Source organism: Anabrus simplex, chromosome 1 (assembly GCF_040414725.1).
Source record: "Anabrus simplex isolate iqAnaSimp1 chromosome 1, ASM4041472v1, whole genome shotgun sequence".
NCBI lineage: Eukaryota > Metazoa > Arthropoda > Insecta > Orthoptera > Tettigoniidae > Anabrus > Anabrus simplex.
The window spans coordinates 41,820,739-41,840,815 of NC_090265.1; the positions used below are offsets into that span (position 1 = coordinate 41,820,739).

The following is a 20,077-nucleotide window of genomic DNA, read 5'->3' on the forward strand; positions in this document are numbered from 1 at the left end:
ATATTGTAAATATTATTATTGGTATAAGTGAAAGTGGCGTATTTATCTGTTTTTCTTTTTGTTTCTCTAAGCAGAGTTGAACTGGATTTGTTAGTAACTTTATTGACTATCCTGTCAATAAAATGCTTGCTAAAACCGTTTTTTCTTGCTATTGAGCGGATGGAGTCGAGTTCTTTTTTACGATTTACATTAGATAAAGGGACATGAAAAGCTCTGTAGATCAAAATATAAAATGTTGCTCTTTTTTGAGATTCCGGATGCATTGAATTTTGCCAGATGGTATTAATAGTTTGGGTGGGCTTCCTGAATATGATGTAAGAGAATTTGTTGGAGCTGTTGTTGATAGTAACATCTAAGAAATGTAAAGAATTATTGACATCCGCTTCAGAAGTAAACTTGATCCATGAATCGACTGCATTCAACTGTTCAAGAACGATATCGCGCCATATTTTAAAAAATGATATGTAAATAATTAGATAATGAATCTTGGTTTTGTAAAGGTGGAACATTTGACTCAACCTTCAAAGTATACTTACGACAATACGGGCTTTATAATGAAGTTCATTTTATGTAACGAAACATATTAGATCATATCGATCAATATCAACCATGGAGGACGGAATGCTTGGAGTCAGCCAGGTTTCAGAAATGCAAAGTATATGTAATGGAAGTGGGTAGGATCTGACACATCCCACTCTGACGAGTCTAGTGTCAGACCTAAGACAAAACGCTGGTTAATAGAGCAAACGCCTGAAAAGCCTTACATCTGATAAGTATATGTAAATTATTTTTCGTTAGTATTGCTTGAATTTCGTCCATTGCAACACTGCAGGCTGTGAGAAGAGGACGACAATGCTTGTTTCAACAGAGTACCTGCGTAGAAGGGAGAGCCCAGGAGGGAGGGATTATTGATATTGTCACTGCCAAGGTCAGGTCCAGGAGAACAATAACTGTCTAGCTGAATACTAAGAATTCTGACAAGTAGATTATAAGATAACAATACATGCTATTTTAAAGAAGGAAACTCACCTCAACTTCCTGGAGAATGAGACAGCTGACTATCACTTGCTGGCACTTACACATTCATACATTCTTAAGAACTCTATAATAACAACAATAACAATTACAAGAAACATATTTGTTATCGTTTATCCCACTAATCCGCATTGATGGAAATAATCTTCTTAGTGCTGTCTGGAAGCACGATACGACCATCTAGTGTCCACACATTTCTCATGCTGAATCGGTCCTGTGCAGAATTTAAAATTACCTTACATGTCCTTGTCAGTGATTCAGTGATCAGGCTTTTCGTGCCTTTGAGCTTGCGCTTAGCACCCCACACACGTTAATGTTCCCAGTAGCGAGCGAACTTGACGATAATCGGCCGCTTACCCACTATTGGTACCTCAGCTGCTGTTCTCTGAGGCTTTCCAGTTCGGTGGATTCTATCGATCCCTTCCATGGGCACTTCCAACTCTAGATGTTTGGAGAACACGTCCTTCACTTTTCTCCAATCGTTTTCATTTGGCTCCTCGGCGATACCATGCATCAGCTAGCAGTTTCTTCTACTGTACTGCTCTGCCTCATCCAGTAGCTCATCATGTTACTCCAGTTTATGTTCAAGACTGTTTAGTTCATATCTAAGCAACTTGAGTTCACTGGTTATCGCAGACCTAAATTCCATGAATTCCTGCCTCAAGGAAGCTAGGGAGTTACCAGCAGGGTTGGTTGTGCTGGAGGCTTGGGAGCCATCAACAAGTTCTAGGCGTGCCTCGAACCTGTTCATAGCCGCTTCACATCCAGTCTTTCTTGTGCACCTTTGACTGAAGGCATCTTCCAACGTACACCAGTTACTACTTAACACCGCTTTTCACACAACTTACGTACTATATATGCTGTTATAAATGCAGTTAGCACGGGATAAACACAGAGCACACTCATAGCGTCACCTCAAATTCCGCCATGACATTGGAGTTTATTTGCCACCTTTTCAACTTCCTCCCGCGTAATTTCATCATCATTTTCCTCCTCCCCATGAGCCATTTATGCCAATTTTTGTATCCTTTTTTGAGCTGAAGATGTTCCATATTAGGAACGAAACATGAACTTTTTAAAATAATGTAATTAGATTTTAAGCTGGAATATGTTTCATAATTACATAGACTAGCAGTGAAAAACAAACAAGTATTGGAAGGTCAGATTTTTCTTTCAATCTAACCGTAGCATTAAATGGAAGTTTATTGATGAAAGAAATGTTCCTTTCTACTGAAGTACACAAAACCACAACATTGTGAAGCAGTCTGAACCATTAGTTTATTTTGTTTTGATTCTGCTTGCAGGTATGAAGTCCTGTCAATAATATACCTGTCATAAAAAATACTTTGCACTACTGTATGCAGTATAAGAAAACAATATTGCCCTGCAGATCGCCCCCTTCATCATTACAGGATAGGATAATGCTTCATCTACTCTAATTCCCTGAGTTTTGTTTTCTATAAAGATATATTCAGCAGACTATATGTGACCTGATGATTCTCAAATTCATATCTGGAACATTGAAATGTCATGGAATTTGTTGAAAACCAAAGTTAAGAGAGAAGGAAGGGAGGGGGAATATAGATTTTTGCAAGTTCATTTATGTCCTGGATTCAAAATGTCCAGGGGAAATCATTCCAGTTTTCTTAGTGTGATGTCTGAGGGTGTATCCATGGTGTGAAGAGTTGGGAATGTGGTTTGAGGACTGCCTTCTGAATGTTGATGAGACATATAGTGAGGGGGCAGGAAGCATCCAAGCACAAGCAGTGAGATGAACGCGAGAGTAGAGCTTACCACTGTCCCCACTCCTCCGTACAGGCAACCTATCTGAATATCGCCGCTTGTTGGCTGCCCTGACAGTGCACCGTGCTGTAGGATGCGTGGATGGAGGAGTGAGAGCAGCACGACATCAGTGTTGTTATAATGCAAATTTTGAGATGAATCAACTTATTAGATTAAATTACCACCTAATTGATACTTTATTACATACCTTTGGCAAAATTATAAAAACATTAACAATCACAGTACATGTTTCGAGCACTTAGTGATCATTTTCAGCTGTATCCAAAAAACCTTAGATGATAATACATGTATAGTAAGCATGTTAAAAACCTTAAATCATTTTTTCCCATGGGAACTTTAAAAAACTATTACTATTTAATATTGAACAAGGAAAGGACAGGGTTAAGGGTTGGATAAGAAAAGATAGATGCATTATACTTAAAATTAAAATCCATGTCTACAATGGTTTAATTTTAAGTATACTCCATCTATCCTTTCTTATTCAACCCTTAACCCTTAATCTATATATATAAAATAACTTGTCCTGACTGACTGACTGACTGACTGACTGATTCATCATCGCAGAGCCAAAACTACTGGACGTAACGAAATAAAATTTTGAGAATATATTCATATTAAGATGTAGGTGCTCGCTAAGAGAGGATTTTTGGATATTCCTTCGCTAAGGGGGTGAAAAGAGGGGTGAAATTTTAAAATGAGTGTGTCTATATCTCGAAAGTTTAAAAGTTTACAGATGTAAAACTTGGTATTTAGAATCTTCTTTAAAAATAAGGAAACACGTATTTTTTTGTTTTCAGACAATCCCAATAGGAGGGGTGAAAAGGGGTGAAAATGGGTAAAATGGGTTGAATGCCCTTAATCAGTATACCAGTACTTATATCTCAGAAACTGAAGGTATTACAGACCTGAAAATTGGTACTTTTGATCTCTTTTAAAAATAAAGAAACACGTATTTTTTTGTTTTTGGAAAATCCAATTAATGGGAGGGTGAAAAGGGGGTGAATTTTTAAAATGAGTGAATCTATATCTCCAAACTTTTAAAGTTTGCAGATGTAAAATTTGGCATTTAGAATCTACATTAAACATAAAGAAACACGTATTTTTTTGTTTCCGGAAAATTGCAATAGGAGGGGTGAAAAGGGGTGAAAAAGGGGTTGAATGCCTTTCATGCGGCTACATATATTTCAGAAACTGAAGATATTACAGACCTGAAAATTAGTGTTTGGGATCTCCTTTAAAAATAAAGAAGCACGTATTTTTTTGTTTTTGGAAAATCCCAATAGGAAGGGTGTAAAAGGGTGAATAATGGGTTGAATGCCTTTAATGAGGCTACTTATATTTCAGAACCTGAAGATATTACAGACCTGAAAATTGGTATTTGGGATCTACTTTAAATGTAAAGAAACACGTATTTTTTCGTTTTTGGAAAATCCAAATATTGAGGGGTGAAAAGGGGGGGTGAATTTTTTAAAATGAATGTGTCTACATCTTAGAACTTTAAAATTTACAGATATAAAAATTGGTAGTTAGAATCTCCTCTAAAAATAAAGGAACACGTATTTTTTTGTTTCCTGTAAATCCCAATAGGAGGGGTGTAAAGGGTAAAAAATGGGTTGAATGCCTTTAATGAGGATACATATATCTCAGAAACGGAAGACATTACAGAACTGAAAATTTGTATATGGGATCTCCTTTAAAAATAAAGAAACACGTATTTTTTTATTTTTTGGAAAATCCTATTAATGGCGGTTAAACAGAAGTGACAAATTGGGGTGAATTTTTTGAAAGATTATCTTGGAAACGTAAAATGGTACAGACGTAAAAAGTGGGTGTTTGGAATCTCCTGTAAATGTAAAGAAACATAGGTGATTTGTTTTTGGAAACTCCACTTAAGGGGAACCCAAAAGGGGTGAAATTTTAAAATGAGAATTTTTACAGTATATCTAAAAAAACTTAACATGTTACAGAAGTGAAAAATGGTATTTTTATCTCTATTAAACATAAAGAAACGTGTATTTTTAATTTTCGGAAATACCACTTGGGTGGAGGGTGGGGGGGGGGGTGAAAGTGACTGAAAATGGTGTTGAATTCTTTTAATTAGGCTACTGATATCTTAAAAATGAAGATGTTACAGACGTGAAATTTGATATTCGCAATCTGCTTTAAAAGTAAAGAAACACGTATTCTCGGAAAATCCAATGAAGCGGGGGGAGGGGGTGAAAGAATTGAAAAATTAATTGACTTTAATTTTATGACAATATATATATCTAATAAAAACTAAAGTTGTTACAGACGTGAAAATTCGTATTTGGATCTCCTTTAAAAACAAAGAAAAACGCGTTTTGGGGGGGGGGGGAAACCATCTTGGGGGGCGGGAATGTAAAGAAGTTGAATTCCTTTCATGAGGACACATTAATCTAAAAGTGAAGAAGTTAGAGTCGTGATAATTGGTATTTAGAAGATCCATCACTATTAAAGAAACAAGTATTTTTTGCGGGAAAATTCACTTAGGAGGGGGGGGGGGGGGGAGTAGTTTGAAATGAAGTGACAAAAGTAAATTATATTTATGGGGATACTTATATCTCAAAACTGAAGGTAATAGACGTGAACATTGGTGTTTGGAATCTCCCTTAAACATAAAGAAACACGCCTTCTTTTAATTATTTTGGGGGGGGGGGTTGGCATTAAAAATTAACGGCGGTGGGGTGGAAAAGGAGGTGAGACCAATTGATTTTACTGTTCTTAATGTTCTTATAAGGATCCTCCGTTGCTCAGGCGGCAGCGCGCCGGCCTCTCACAGCTGGGTTCCGTGGTTCAAATCCCGGTCATTCCATGTGACATTCGTGCTGGACAAAACGAAGGCGGGACAGGTTTTTCTCCGGATACTCCGGTTTTCCCTGTCATCATTCATCCCAGCAACACATAATAGTAATAAGAAGAATAAGAATAAGAATAAGAATAACATTAATAATAATAATAATAATAATGTTCCGGACCGTCGTCAAATATGCGGACCGCGCTGGAAACGGCTTCTGGACGGGTAATGACTAAGAATGCAGTCCGGCCGCGGGTTCAGTGCCGCCAAGGCACCCAATATGACACCACGCCGGATCTCCTGAAGGATTTTATCCAGATTAAAATGATTATAGGAAAATACGGTATGGCAAAGATTTACGGACCCAACTGACCGGGAAGAATACCTGAGGCTAGCCCGGGAAGTACGAAATCGATTGCTGGAAAGGAAGATTGAAAAATGGGAGGAAACGTGCCGTAATCTAATAGAAAACGAGTCAGATCGGGAATTTTGGTGGATTCTCGCTGAAAAAGTGTCAGATCGCGAATTTCGGCGGATTATATATCTAAAACAATAAGCATTCAATTATAAATTTCAATATAATACCGTAGCGAAGCACGGGTACCTTGCTAGTTTAATCTAATAAGTTGATTTAACTCATCAGTATGGTCATGAAGTGGACAGCTTGCAATTTTGAGATGGGCACAGATATTGTTCTTTGTTATGTCCCTTGCATCTATCATCTTAACAATTGTTTTTCCCCTTTCTTTTTGCTTATTTTTCTTGTTAAATTGTTAAAATAATGGGTGTTATTTGTCTTGTTGCAGCATGATCAAGAGTTTGCCTTCATCACCAGCAAGACCAGGTAAGTGATATTTCTGTTTGTTTGCATGGTGCATTGGCTTCTTGTGTGTCAGCAACCTTTGGCATGTTTTGGTCCAAGTAAGTTGAATGTTGTGTCTTGCAAGGAAGCAAGACTGTAGTGAATACACTGTACTCAAGCATGTAGTAAATAGATGGCCCACTCCATGACAGAGAGCCCTTCTTGCTTTATCTTGAGGAATGGTTTGCTTGCAAGGAATCTTCTTGCTTGTAGGAATAGGGTAACAAAGAAACTTTCTGGTTTGACATCTGTAAATGCTGAGATAGATTTACTCTGGATCTTGGCTGGATAAGATTGTTGAGACATGGACATTGCATAATCCTGGAATATGTTTTAGGATTGAGTTTAAACTGTTCAGGCAAAACTGTGATTTGCTGAAAAATTGAAGTGCTTAATGAAGAACTGTTTTTGTAATTCAGTATTTTCACCTCTTTAGAATATTTTGTCATCGTCATTGTCCCACTGCTGGGCAGAGGCCTCTCCCAGTTGCTTCCACTGAACTCTTTCTTGAGCTGTCGTTAACCATGATGTAATCCCATGTGGATCTTCAGCTTGTCACACCATCTTCTTGTCTGCCTTCCCCTGAATTTCTACAGAGATATCCATTCTGTGACCGCCTTGCTCCACCTGTCATCTGGACTTCTCATGTTATTTCCTCACCATTTCAGGGACTTGGCTTGAATTAACACATCCTTCACACCATTCTGCTACGTAGATCTGTATTTCTGATTCAGTCTCTCGGACTTCTGTTTAGCGTATTTTTTTCAATCGCTCTCTCTACCAGTGTAACTTGATTTTCTTGTTTTTGCACTAGTGCCCAGGTTTGTGAGCCATACTTGAGTGTGAGATTAATGCACAAGGTAAATATTTCCCTTTTCAAACAAAGAGGTAAGTCATCTTTCATATAGCTTCCAAAGGCCCAATACATTTTACATCTGTTTTTTGTTTTGTTTTTTGGATTTTTTTTGCTTCAATTTCTAAATGCTGACTGTTTTGGAATGATAGGATCTGTCCAAGGCATGTAAACTGCTGTGTGTACCACCGTTTAATGTTTCCTGTGGTTCTTCTGGATCATATGTTATGTTCTGTAACAAATCACAGCTATTTCCTAAATACTATCGAATTGAAGATGGTGGAAGACACCTTCTGCCTCTTTTCCTCGCGATATTGGTACTTTGTTTGGCAGTAAATGCGTGTGGCAGTCACCGCATGCTAGGGTTTACTTATGTAGCCACCCAGTCCCTGGTGTTCTTGGAGGTATACAACCTAACAGACAATAATAATAATAATAATAATAATAATAATAATAATAATAATAATAATGATGATGATGATGATGCCACGTGGCCTACGGAGAGGTTTTGGTGCAAGTCTCTGAGTTGACGTCCATGGGTGACTTCCGCATTTGTGAGCATAGGGACCTAGCTGGAATGAAATCTAATGTTGAAGACTGCACAAAAATCCAATTCTCGAGCCAGAGGAAATAAGTACTGGAGGTTAAAAACCCCGACTTGGGCAGGAATCGAAGCTGGGACCCCTTGTACCAAAGGCCAGCATGCTAAACAGGTAGTTACTGAGCTAACACTCAACAGATCAAATCATACCCTGTTGATATTTATAAACAAAACTAGATCCAAAGAACCATCTACCACCATGTTCAACGACCTGCAATAGATAATTCACATGTTTACTCTTGTCAAGATCATTCACACAATTACCAAACCATAAATCCAACTGTTAATTCACATGTTTACTCTTGTCAAGATCATTCACACAATTACCAAACCATAAATCCAACTGTCATTAACTACAATTTGAATTTCAAAGCATTTAACACATGGTCTGTATTGACTTCTTGAGCCAGTTTGGTGGTTAACTTGGGAGGACTCTTTGTCATCATTTCATTAATTTTTGCCACATGTTGAGGTGACCAGACAAAAGATGCTGTGTTCTTCGGCGCTTTTGCGACGGATCCATTCATTGCCATTCCTTTTGTACTCTTGAATGTTGCGTTTCACTGGTACTGAACAGTGTGGAAACTTGTTCCTGGATAATTCTGTGTTTCCTGGACAGAGTTGGTATGTGTGTATGCTCTCATTTGCTCTGATAATAAGAAAGTTATGCTCGTGCACAACGCATAGGTTGCATTGAAAACTGTAACAGATGCCAATACAGTGAAGAGGTGAGGAAGGGATGACCTATAATGGATGAGTGTTGTAGAAAGTATAGCTTCAGACCAGGTGAATGTGTTGAATATCTAACAAGACAAGGTGGGCCAGCTTATCGTGCCCAGCCCTATAGTTCTGATTAATTGTCTCTAGATTTTTTTTTTTTTTTGCTAGTTGCTTTACGTCGCACAACACAGATAGATCTTATGGCGACGATGGGACGGGAAAAGGCTAGGAGTGGGAAGGAAGCGGCCGTGGCCTTAATTAAGGTACAGCCCCAGCATTTGCCTGGTGTGAAAATGGGAAACCACGGAAAACCATTTTCAGGGCTGCCGACAGTGGGGTTCGAACCTACTATCTCCCGAATACTCTAGAATATTCACATAATAAATGAAGTTAATAATACTTCAACCATCATTCAAAGTACTGTTGGTAATATTCATACAGATATCTCATTCTTGACATCAAATTATATTTTACAACAAATACATTAAAAATAATAGAATATTTTAATTCAGCAGGTGTAATTCATGCACATTCTATAATACTATTTTTGTGAATGTATTGTATATGCGTGCGTGTTTAGCAATATTTGTGTTGAAATCCCATTCGTGCATGTTGGGATGACAATGGGTGGTGATTTTTAATTGGTGCCTGTAATTTTGTGAGTATAATTTCAGAATCATTGTAGGAGAGCATAAACGCTTGTTGTATTGTTGATTTAAGTTCCTTCATTGCACATGTGACAAGTTCATGCAACTGTGTAATCTCTTGTTGTGTTTTGAGATGGATTGTTTCTTGTTAAGATACTTAGAATTGCTTCAGTATTCATTTAATGATTTCAATTCATATGTTATTTCTTTGTTAGTCTTGTTACTATGCCATATCTGAGGATTATTTCATATTGATATGCTATCATGTAAGGAGGAGGAACAATGGTGGTGCCACTGTTTGGCAAAAATGTTTAATTACACAAGCAATATATAAAAATGAAATGAAAAGGAACACAGAATGGGACAAGCACAATTGAGAAATAGATACAGAAAAACATGGAAACATAAAAAGACAAGGATAATCTTCACATTTTCATGTATCACTGTCTTCAAATGGATAGACTCTTTCCTCATCAATTCCAGTTCTTCTGAATCCTTTTCTTTTTACCTTTGGACATGCTTGTTTCTACTTCAGGAGGCCAGTTAGATGCTTGACTGCTTCACTGTCAGCTGTCATAAATTGCCTAGGTGTCACAGAAGAGCCATGCTAGGGACATGAGAAGTGAGGTAGTTTCCTGTGGCATTCCTCACTCTGTCAGACAATATATTACATATCAGTCTGCCAGGCGCACTGAAATGCTCACACCAACCAACCCTTTGAGCACCACTCTGTCACCGTTCATCACAGTGACTAGTTGCATAAAGAATGACATTGCTCATCATCATCATCATCATCATCATCATCATCATCATCATCATCATCATCATCATTTTCCACCTCCTGTTTCCTGGGTGTGGTGTACAAGTGCTTGCCATCTCTTCCTGCCTGCATACATCTTCTGTTTCAGGACATCTTCCCATTTCAGATCTTTCTCCTCCACATCTGATTTCACTGCCTCTATGCAGCGTTTCCTTGGCCCTTCCCCGTGGTCTCTTTCCTTGGACAGTAAGGTAAAAGTATTGTCCATTCATTCTCGTAATGTTCCCATACCACTGATGTCTGCGCTTCTTTATTACACTGTTTGTACTTCAGTTTCATACTATCAAAGCCAAAGATAAGACTGAGACAGGTAAATGAAAGTAACAAATTTGTTCTAGCCCATACCAGAAGACATGGTGCACTCTAAAAACTACTGTATATCCCACCAGAAACAGACCTGGGCTTACCAACAGTTAATAATTCTGTATGAAAAGAAACTACTCTAAAAGTTAATTTCTTTGTTGTATAAATCATTCGGCACATGTGGGAGGCAATTCATTTAATTTGAAATGCAGTATGGAAGGAATCTGCTTTGTTTTGAAGCTATTGTGTAGTTGCCGTATTTAATTATTCGTAGAACTTGGATTGCCTTTTGTGACATGTATCTGTATTGCTAGGAAGGGACATAACATAATCGTTTTATCTCTGTTAAGCTGTTTTCTTCTGGGTGACAGCTGTTGTTCATCTGAAATTTGTATGTTCACTGAATGTCAAAATATAAACTTGAAGCCATGACCAATGTCACTTACAAATGAAATGTTATATTCAGTTTTGATGATCTACGCAGCACACTTCACGTATCGTGTTACCATTTTCAGCAGCTGTCTTGTGTGTCACCTTTTAGGCCATCTCTACAATACCTGAAGCTTTTGTGCTGCTTGTGCACAAAACTTTTCTTTATTAAACATTCCGTATACATTTACTGTTTCATTTCCATCCTTCATATTGAGTTTTGTTTGACTTCTGACCAAATATTGTTTGTCCACTACTTTGCATTAATTAACATAAACCACATCATCCATCAAACAGCTGTTAAGTATCTTCTGCTGGCTGTACAATGTAAACACCTATAAAACTTAGCAAAATATTCACAGCAATGTAATGTTGAAGGTAACCATGAACAGTAACTAAAGGAGATAACAAATTCAACTCCCAGTAGCGTTGTATCATCAGAGCCATGTAGGTCTACCAATCCTTCCTCACTACAACACACGAGGGCACTCTGTTAAAATTCCAGAATGTTTTGAACAGTATAGAATGAATCACATGTTTAAATAAACAAACCTAACAGTAGTGTGGATAGTAACATACATGAAGTTGACCTTAAATGCCATCGGTTTCCTTATAACCATGACATTTTTGTACTTATATTATTCTTTTGGATTCTTGGTTTTTCATTGGTTTCCCATTTTTAGACAGGCAAATACTGCAATGTACCTTAATTAAGGCCACGACCACTACCTCTCCAATCCTAGCGCATTCCCATCCATTCCACCACCAAAAACTGTTGATGTGTTAGTGCAACATCAGACATTTAGGAAGAAAAAAACTTATAGATTAAATTTCTTATGGAATGCTTTCATACCGATCTTAAGCATCTTCTGCCAGTTTGATAGAAGGAAAGTGAAAGATGTACCTATAAAGCATTGCATCAGATTATGGATTCTGTTTATTCAAATAACTTTTAAGTTATACAGATGGTTTTTGTGCTGTTTGGAGTGTATCTCTCAAAATCGCAGTTGACCTTTCTTGTCAATCAATCAATCCTGATCTGCATTTAGAGCAGTTGCCCAGGTGGCAGATTCCATATCTCTTGTTTTCCCAGCCTTTTCTTAAATGATTGCAAAGAAATTGGAAATTTATTGAACATCGCCATTGGTAAGTTATTCCAATCCCTAACTCCCCTTCCTATAACATATGAATAGTAACACAGTAAAGGTTTCCACCTATTCAGTACTAATATGTATTTACAATGTTATAAATTACATGGAACTAGTTTCGACCCGCCTAGGGGTCATCATCAGCCATATTAAAGCATACATAAGTTGTTGTCGAATCCTAAAACATGTCATTTTTAACTGTAATAATCGTATGGATTTATAATTTATAAAGTGAAGTGTGGTAATGAGATGAGAAATGTTAGTATGGTACAGGTGAGTAGTAAATAATAATATATATAATAATAATAATATATATACAAACAAGTTTGGAACAAAGTACAAGTGGGGTGCTTAGAGTTGTAAAAATATAACCTCGTGGATGTCAGTAGTCCTTGTACTAAAGAATCAATGTAAAATAACACATATAAACATATATACAAGTATGTACAAAGTCTGGAGAGTAAAGAGTGATACTCTTTTGATGTCGAGTCGGCTTGACACTGATCACTTAAGCGGAGAAATTAGGCATTTGGTGTATTAAAGCTGTGTTGATCGGTTGCGTTGTTGAATTGTTGGACATGAAGTTATTTTTGAATTTCTGGTTGAGAAGAAGGTGGAAACTGCGCGTGGATATATTGATTCTCAGTTCTTAGCGGAACCCAATTTGGACCTCGCGCTGCGGTGTGTGCAGTAATGGTCGCACACCATCAGCTATACTACACACACCATTCCAGTGAATTATTCAGTTCAGTTTGAACTCAAAAGGCTTCACATCAAAGATCGAATTTGAATGTCCCTAGAAATATCTTATTAGTTCTAAACTGTATAGCAAGAAAAGCTAAAACTATAGTTGTTACAAATCTTTTTAGATAACTTACCTTTTAGCCAGATGTAGGGATGTCTTTAATTAACGTAAAACATCAATTGTCCAAACTAATTGGTACTAACTAATTGACAGCATTAATTGGTACCAGTTATAGTTTTGGCAGTGGCGAAGCTACTTGGAGTCATTTGAGGCAATGCCTACCCTAGGAAATACGATTAAACATACAGTAAATAACTAAATATCATAACAAATTTATCTGCCGTTGTTATTGTGTTAAATCAACAATAATCTCTATTTGATATATGCTACATGATGACAGCAGATGATGTGATTCGCTCATCGCCCCGCTAGATGGTGACAGCAGACTACTTGTTCTGACAGGGAGGCAGTCTGAAACTTCTCACCCAGGACTTTTTTTTTTTTTCCTTCTTTCAGCTTGGTGACTGGAGCGGGGTGGTGGAGGAAAGATAGGTTACCGCCCGCGCTCCTCTCTCCGCAAGGTCTAGACCCCAGAGAGGCATGCCTCGTCTGTTATTTGAGAGTGCAGAAACTCCCCGGCGAAGGTGACAATGAAGTACCGTATTGTTAATTGCGTGTTATTCTTTTGAATTAGTAGGCAATAAATGCATTATTAGCTTTATTTGTGACAAGTCAGACATGGACAAGACTGGCATCATCTGGATGAAACTCTGGAACTTAAGGAGTCTTTTGAACTATTTAAAACGTAAACCGTTCTCATATTGGACTTACAAAGAGAAATGTGAAGCCGAAAACAAAAGATGTATACATAATTTGGATATTAAGTATTTTGACGGTAAAGTAGCGAGAACATTTCAATTTTCTTGGTATACACGATATTCATGGTTAACAGCCTGTTCCGAAAGCAAGAAGCTTTTATGTTATAAGAGTGTTTTGTTTGGTGATGAAAAAAAAGACTTTAAATGGGGTAACCGTTACAAAAATCTTTCTTAAAAAAGCAAATTAGCATCAAAATTCAAATAAACATTCAGAATGAAGAGAGATCCGTTTACTGGGGCGCGATATGATAGAATATTCTTTATCTTAAGGTTCAAGAATTCAAGCCGTTAAACATAACAAAGAAGTCGGCTTGTTGTTGAGAGATTTGTTGACATTGTGTGTTTTCTTGGGAAACAGGAGCTTGGATTTCGAAGTCATTCTGAAGGGGAAGACTCGATCAACCTAGAGTTGTTAGATCTTCTTTCAAAACAGGAACAGTACATTCGAAACCATCTCCAGTCCACATCGGTTCATTCATAATCTGATAGCGTTTCATTCATTTTTTTAGTAGATCCTCAAAAAGAGTTCATCTTCTGGAAAGGAGTATGAGCACTCTGAAGAAGATATGGACATACTTGTGTAATACAAGAACAATGAAAGACTCAGCAGTCTTAGTACCAATTTTATCGATAGAATGCTTGTGAAGGAATTGATGAGTGACCAAGTATTGAAGGACAGTGTGATTGACCATTTTGCAACCAAGAAAACGAGACGTTTGGAACTAAAAACCAAACACCATGGCGCAACAGCCCTGAAGGGCCTTGGCCTACCAAGCGACCGCTGCTCACCCCGAACGCCTGCAGATTATGAGGTGTCGCGTGATCAGGACGACGAATCCTCTCGGCCTTTATTCTTGGTTTTCCAGACCGGAGCCGCCATCTCACCATCAGATGGGTCCTCAATTCCAATCACGTAGGCTGAGTGGACCTCGAACCAGCCCTCATATCGAAGTAAATAAACCTGACCTGGCCGGGAATCGAACCCTGGGCCTCTGAGTAAGAAGCAGGCACGCTAACCCTACACCGAGGGCTGACCGACGTTTGGAACTACTCTAGAAAAAACTTTAAGATAATATTTCCTCCCTACCCATTCATTGACTAATAGCTTCGCCACTGAGTTTTGGACATTTGATTCTTTAGATAACTGAACCTAGAAATCACAGAATGAGTAAATCTGAAAGGTTTCTGTAGGATAATGTTATTTAGTTTAGTATCATAGGTGATGGATTCTCCCATTTTGTACAGTCTTCCTAGAGAAGATCGACTTTCCCCTTTTGCAAGATGGTTTGAAATTTCTATTCTTGTTAGCACATTGCAATTTTGTTTATTTAAAGATAGTGTACAATGGATAGGATTAGAAAACTAGTGCAGAACACAATACAAGGTAACACAACACATTCATCAGGTTTTCTTAACTGAAACACAAGTTCCCACTTATTTGAGTCAACAATTTATATTTCAGAGGAGAACTGTTTAGTTGCTGTATTGCATTTATGAATGGTATCTGACAAAACAGAATGCAGAAGATTGTCAGTAAAGAATAAATGAACTTGCAAATGGGAATTTCCAAGAAGGAATATTTCAGGTCACTGAAATTTGGACAATCAACGATCCACTGTATTGAAAATTTCTGGTTATGGTTTCTCTGTCCTTGGTTTTTGTATTTCTTCTTGATGTTCTTGGTATGATTTTGTGTGTGCTGAATGAGGATGGGCTCTCCTCATTGGAGCGGTAGTGAAAGGTTGTGTAATAGGTACACAGCTACAGAGGTTGTGTGCACTTTGAGTTTAATCTAACGCTGCAAATCACAGAAATTATTTGTAAATAATTATGCTTTACATTTCAGTGATTTGTTTCAGCAACTGTAATATAATAATTAATACTTTTATTTCTTATGACTCCTTGAACTCCCTGTACTTGGATAATTCCACGGGTTTGCTTTAACTGTGATGTGTTTTAAGTGCATGTGTTTGTTTTGACAGTGTGTTTGTGTTGTTGTGTTGCAGCGGACGACTCCCCCACCCCTCCCACTACCCCTACAAGTACATCTCCTGCCTCAATAAATGCCACCATTACCGAACACAAACCAAATCTCAGCCTGGAAACCAAACCCTCCATTGAGGACAGTCCAGTATTATCACCACCTGCCCAGGTAAATGGTAACGATAAGCCGCCGAGCCCTGGATCACCCAATAACAACAAGAAAGTCGAGGAGCTGTATGATATTCCAGTGGGTGAGTATCTTCCCTACAGGTTCATCAGTTCATATGCTAATTAAAGAGAACTATTTTAAACAAGTGATATTGATAAGACATGTTTATGATTTAAATTGGTTGAACATGTTTCATGTATACTAGTTAATCCTTGAGAAGTGGTATTCATTCTTTTCTGAGTATATGTAATCAACTTTCAACTGTCCTGCAATTGTCATAATCATGTATACACTCCAATAAGTGAGTACAGTTATAAATTAGCCTCTTCCAATTCATTCTAGTTTTTGTTGCCGTCCTGTGTCTCTCTTGGCCAAGTATCACCATACTTGTTGTTTCCAGATGTCTCCGGGCCTTTCTTGCGACCTTTTTGCCTGACCCAATCTGATCAAAGTACATTTTTGGAGTCCTTCAGGGACTATTCTTTTCATATGGCCATACCACTTCAGTGTTCTCCCCAGAAATTTTTGTCAGCTGGGTGGCAGGAATGAGTAACCAGGAGGGGAATACTGCATAGAAAATGAATACGATAACATTTCATTGCTTCCCCTCAGGTCATTAATATAATATCAGACAGGAAACATGAACTGCAAAATTAAACTTTTTCAGTGGTATTTTCACGAAAAAGACATGAGTGTATTTTGAACTTTCTACTGCTCATTTACAATTGCAGAACATCGGAGCTTACTACCCAGTTGCTGTGGAGTGCCATATGGGTTTTGTGACGTATGCGGAATCGAGCCCGCATGAGATTCCATGCTAATCCAGGCACTGCTCACACACATTACATGATAGACAAGTTAAACATTTAAACTCTGATGTAATTGATGCAATTATGCTGACAATAATGAAGATTTATCATTTACATAAACAATTTTACAGTATTTACATTTTAGTTTGGAGCACCCAATGACTTCAATATGTATTAATACTATGTAACTAGCACATATCTAGGTTATGTTAGCCGGATGGTCTGTAAAAACAGCAGGATGGTGCGCCCATTATAAAGGTCCTAGGGAAAACGCTGTACTTTAGTCTATTCAGTTTTAATGTTATTGGCTAACTCCTTTCCAACCCAAGCTGTTGGCAAAATTCCTCATTTCTTATTTTGTTTCTCCTTTCCATCTGGAGACAGGAAGGAAGGAACTTCATTCTTCTCAGCTTTGATTGCATCATTCAATTGGACTGGATATAGACAAATACCCTCTTACTTTCAAACTGCTCCAACCTGCCAGCCTGAATTTGAACACAACTCTGTGTCTCTTGGTAAAGTTGTCTTACTCAAGCAGTAATCTTACCTGACACTTCTGTGGTATTTGGTCAGTGATATTCTATCTCGTTTGGAACAGTCAGTGGAGGAGAATGAAGAAAATCTTGACACAGAGGACAATTTACCGTATAATGGAAAATTCATTGTCCAACATAAAATTGATGGGCCTCAAGTACTGTACGATTTGATAACAAAATACTCATGTGAAGACGGTTGCTAACACTCATCTCCGCCTTTCTTTGTCACTAACGAAATGCTTTGATGATATTGTTCAGCACACCAACCAGAAATGGTGCACTCTTCAGTTCACTCAATCAAGGAATGTGAAGGACACATCCAAAATAATTTGTTTATGGGCTACTATGTTAAACAAAATATTATATTTTTATGAATTTACTTTAACTTTTGCAAATGATTTCCATTCCAGTCAGTGATAGCTGTTTTTAAACTAGTAATTGTAGCAAATTTTGTTGAGTTCTTTTCCCATAATTCTTACAGTGTTTGCAGATATTTTCATGTTGTGAAATGAAGCTACTATATATATCACGCTGAAGCACCTCGCCACTTGTTTCATTAGTTTGTTTTGTTTTTCTTTTTCTTTTCACAGTTTTAAACTTTGTTTTAAAGGTATGGATATCAGTCATGCAATACACAGACTTCACTGCTGTTCTTTTGATGTTTGATACAACACTCTGTTGGACTTTTCTCTTAGTTTCAAATTTCTCTCATCTGCCAGTCTGGATTTGAACACAGCTCTGTGCCTCTTGGTAGAGTTGTTGGAGCACTTTCTGTCATTGAATATGAATCTTATCTTCATGGTAGTCTAAATTGGTGTTTCTCAAATAGTTTCTCAAATTGCTTTCTGGAGGATCAGGTTGGATATTTGGAATTACTGTATTAATTTATTATTACATTTAAACAGTTCAATGGTTTATTTTAAGAATTATTGGTTCTACTATTTCACAGAAGTGTACAGAATACAGTGTCAAGCATTATCACATATAACCCATTTTTTACAATTCCCATCACCAAGATATCAGATATTGTGAGATTTTGAGTTGTTGCAGGCAGTAGAACCTCCGTTATCTGTTACACAGAAAATTGAAAGTCACAAATAATGAAACATTACTTTAATTGATAAGTTCAAAGAAATTGATCAATGTGTCAACCACTTTCATTGCAGTAGACAGTGAGATTTTATCTTCTACTGTGTCAACTAACTGTTTGGATTCTCCATCATTTTGTTGAGTGTATGTGTTGCACATATGCAATGTCATCATGCTCTTCTAGTTGCTTGTACCCATCTTGATTTGCATCATGACCCATATATTTCCCATGTAATTCATATCTACAGTACTGAAATTTGGATTTATATTAACGAGATTGAGACGTGAAGGCATCATTTTTCAGAAAAGACCAGATTCATCAGTGTTGTAGATTTGTTCTGGTGTTAGATTATTTTTTCAACGAAGGAATGAAACTTGTCATTCAACAGCATTGCAGCCACTAAATGCCCACGAAGACTTTGAATGTTCATTCCCTGATGTTGTGCTAGAAGCAGAAAGCGGCGTAGAAATATTTATATGATTATGAAACCATAAATCTCTCTCAATGGACCTAATATAGGAACACCCTCCACACCTTTTGTCTAAACCAAACCTAAGCTCCTTTTTGACAATTGTGCCAGCCTCGCGATCCAGGGATACCTGGAGGCTTGGGGTTCAATTCCTGGCCATATCAGGGATTTTTACTTGGATCTGAGGGCTGGTCGAGGTCCACTCAGCTGACAGGAGAACAATTGAGGCACTGTCTGATGGTGAGATAACAGCCCCTGTCTAAAAAGCCGAGACTAACAGCCAAGAGGATTCATCACACTGACCATATGTTGCCCCATAATCTGTAGGCCTTGAGGTGGAGTAGCAGTCACCCTGTAGGTCAAGGCCCATCAGGGCCATAGGACCATGGAGTTTGTTCCTTTACACTCTCTTTCTCTCTCATTGATTGGTATAGTTTTATTTTGTGAGTTATTTTTTTCTAAACCACATATTGCCAACAATTAATCCATTCCTTGTACAAAAATCTATTACCAAATCTCCTTCTTCATCTTGGTTTCCATAACTGTAGGGGCCAATAATCTCTTCCTTTCCCTGTCTGTTCCAACATGTGCATTCATGTCTCCCATTGTTATAACCTTGTTTTCAATACAACTTTCCAGTTCTTCTAGAAACTCTTCTAAACATTCATGTGCATTCCACGATTGGAGTGCATAAACCTGTATAAAATCCTTGATTCCACTCTCAAGTCCAACTTTAATTATCCTGTCACTGATCTGGTCAATTTTGTCGACATATTGCGCTAGGTCTTCTCTCAATATAACACCGACACCATTTCTTGCCATATTTCCTCCACTCCAATATAATCTATACCCTTTCTTCAATTCTTTTTGACCTTTGCCCTTCCATTTTATCTCACTCATTCCCATCATTGCTATGTCTTTCTTCTCCATATATCTATCAGTTCTTCTACCTTGCCATTCAAAGTCATGACATTGATGATACCGATTCTTGTGATGTCTGGTAGCCCACTTCTGACAGTTCCCCCCAGAGCACCGGGAACTGCGCATCACTTCAGGGTGATGCTCTAGCATTTTCCAAGGCCTCGATTCACTCACATTCATTTTTTAGGCTGTTTGTACAATGGGTTTGGCACTCCCAAAGCCATTTTATTACCTTCTGCCAGGTTCAAATTAGGCTGCCCCTAACATGGAGTCAGACGCCTTTTGTAGTCGCTCCTCTGGAGTACAGATGCTACGGGTTAGCCCCTTCCACCATCTCCACCATACTGAAGTCCATCTTCTCTGCAGTAGATGCCATTGAGGTCTTCACCCATAACCCAGGGCAAGGGCCCTCCATATTTGTGACCCCTGGAGAGGGGTATT

The 20,077-nt window shown here is 37.9% G+C and overlaps 1 protein-coding gene across 2 annotated transcripts in view; it reads left to right on the forward strand.

Moving 5' to 3' along the window:
• Nucleotides 1-20,077, forward strand: part of Amph (amphiphysin) — a 319,372-nt gene that overhangs the window by 285,390 nt on the left and 13,905 nt on the right. Inside the window, exons 6-7 of one of the 2 annotated variants that reach the window (XM_067156011.2) lie at nucleotides 6,460-6,497; nucleotides 15,666-15,893. In XM_067156011.2, coding sequence (XP_067012112.2) covers nucleotides 6,460-6,497; nucleotides 15,666-15,893 — 266 coding nt within the window. The remainder of the gene's footprint in view (nucleotides 1-6,459; nucleotides 6,498-15,665; nucleotides 15,894-20,077) is intronic. The other variant, XM_067156012.2, reaches the window with a different exon arrangement.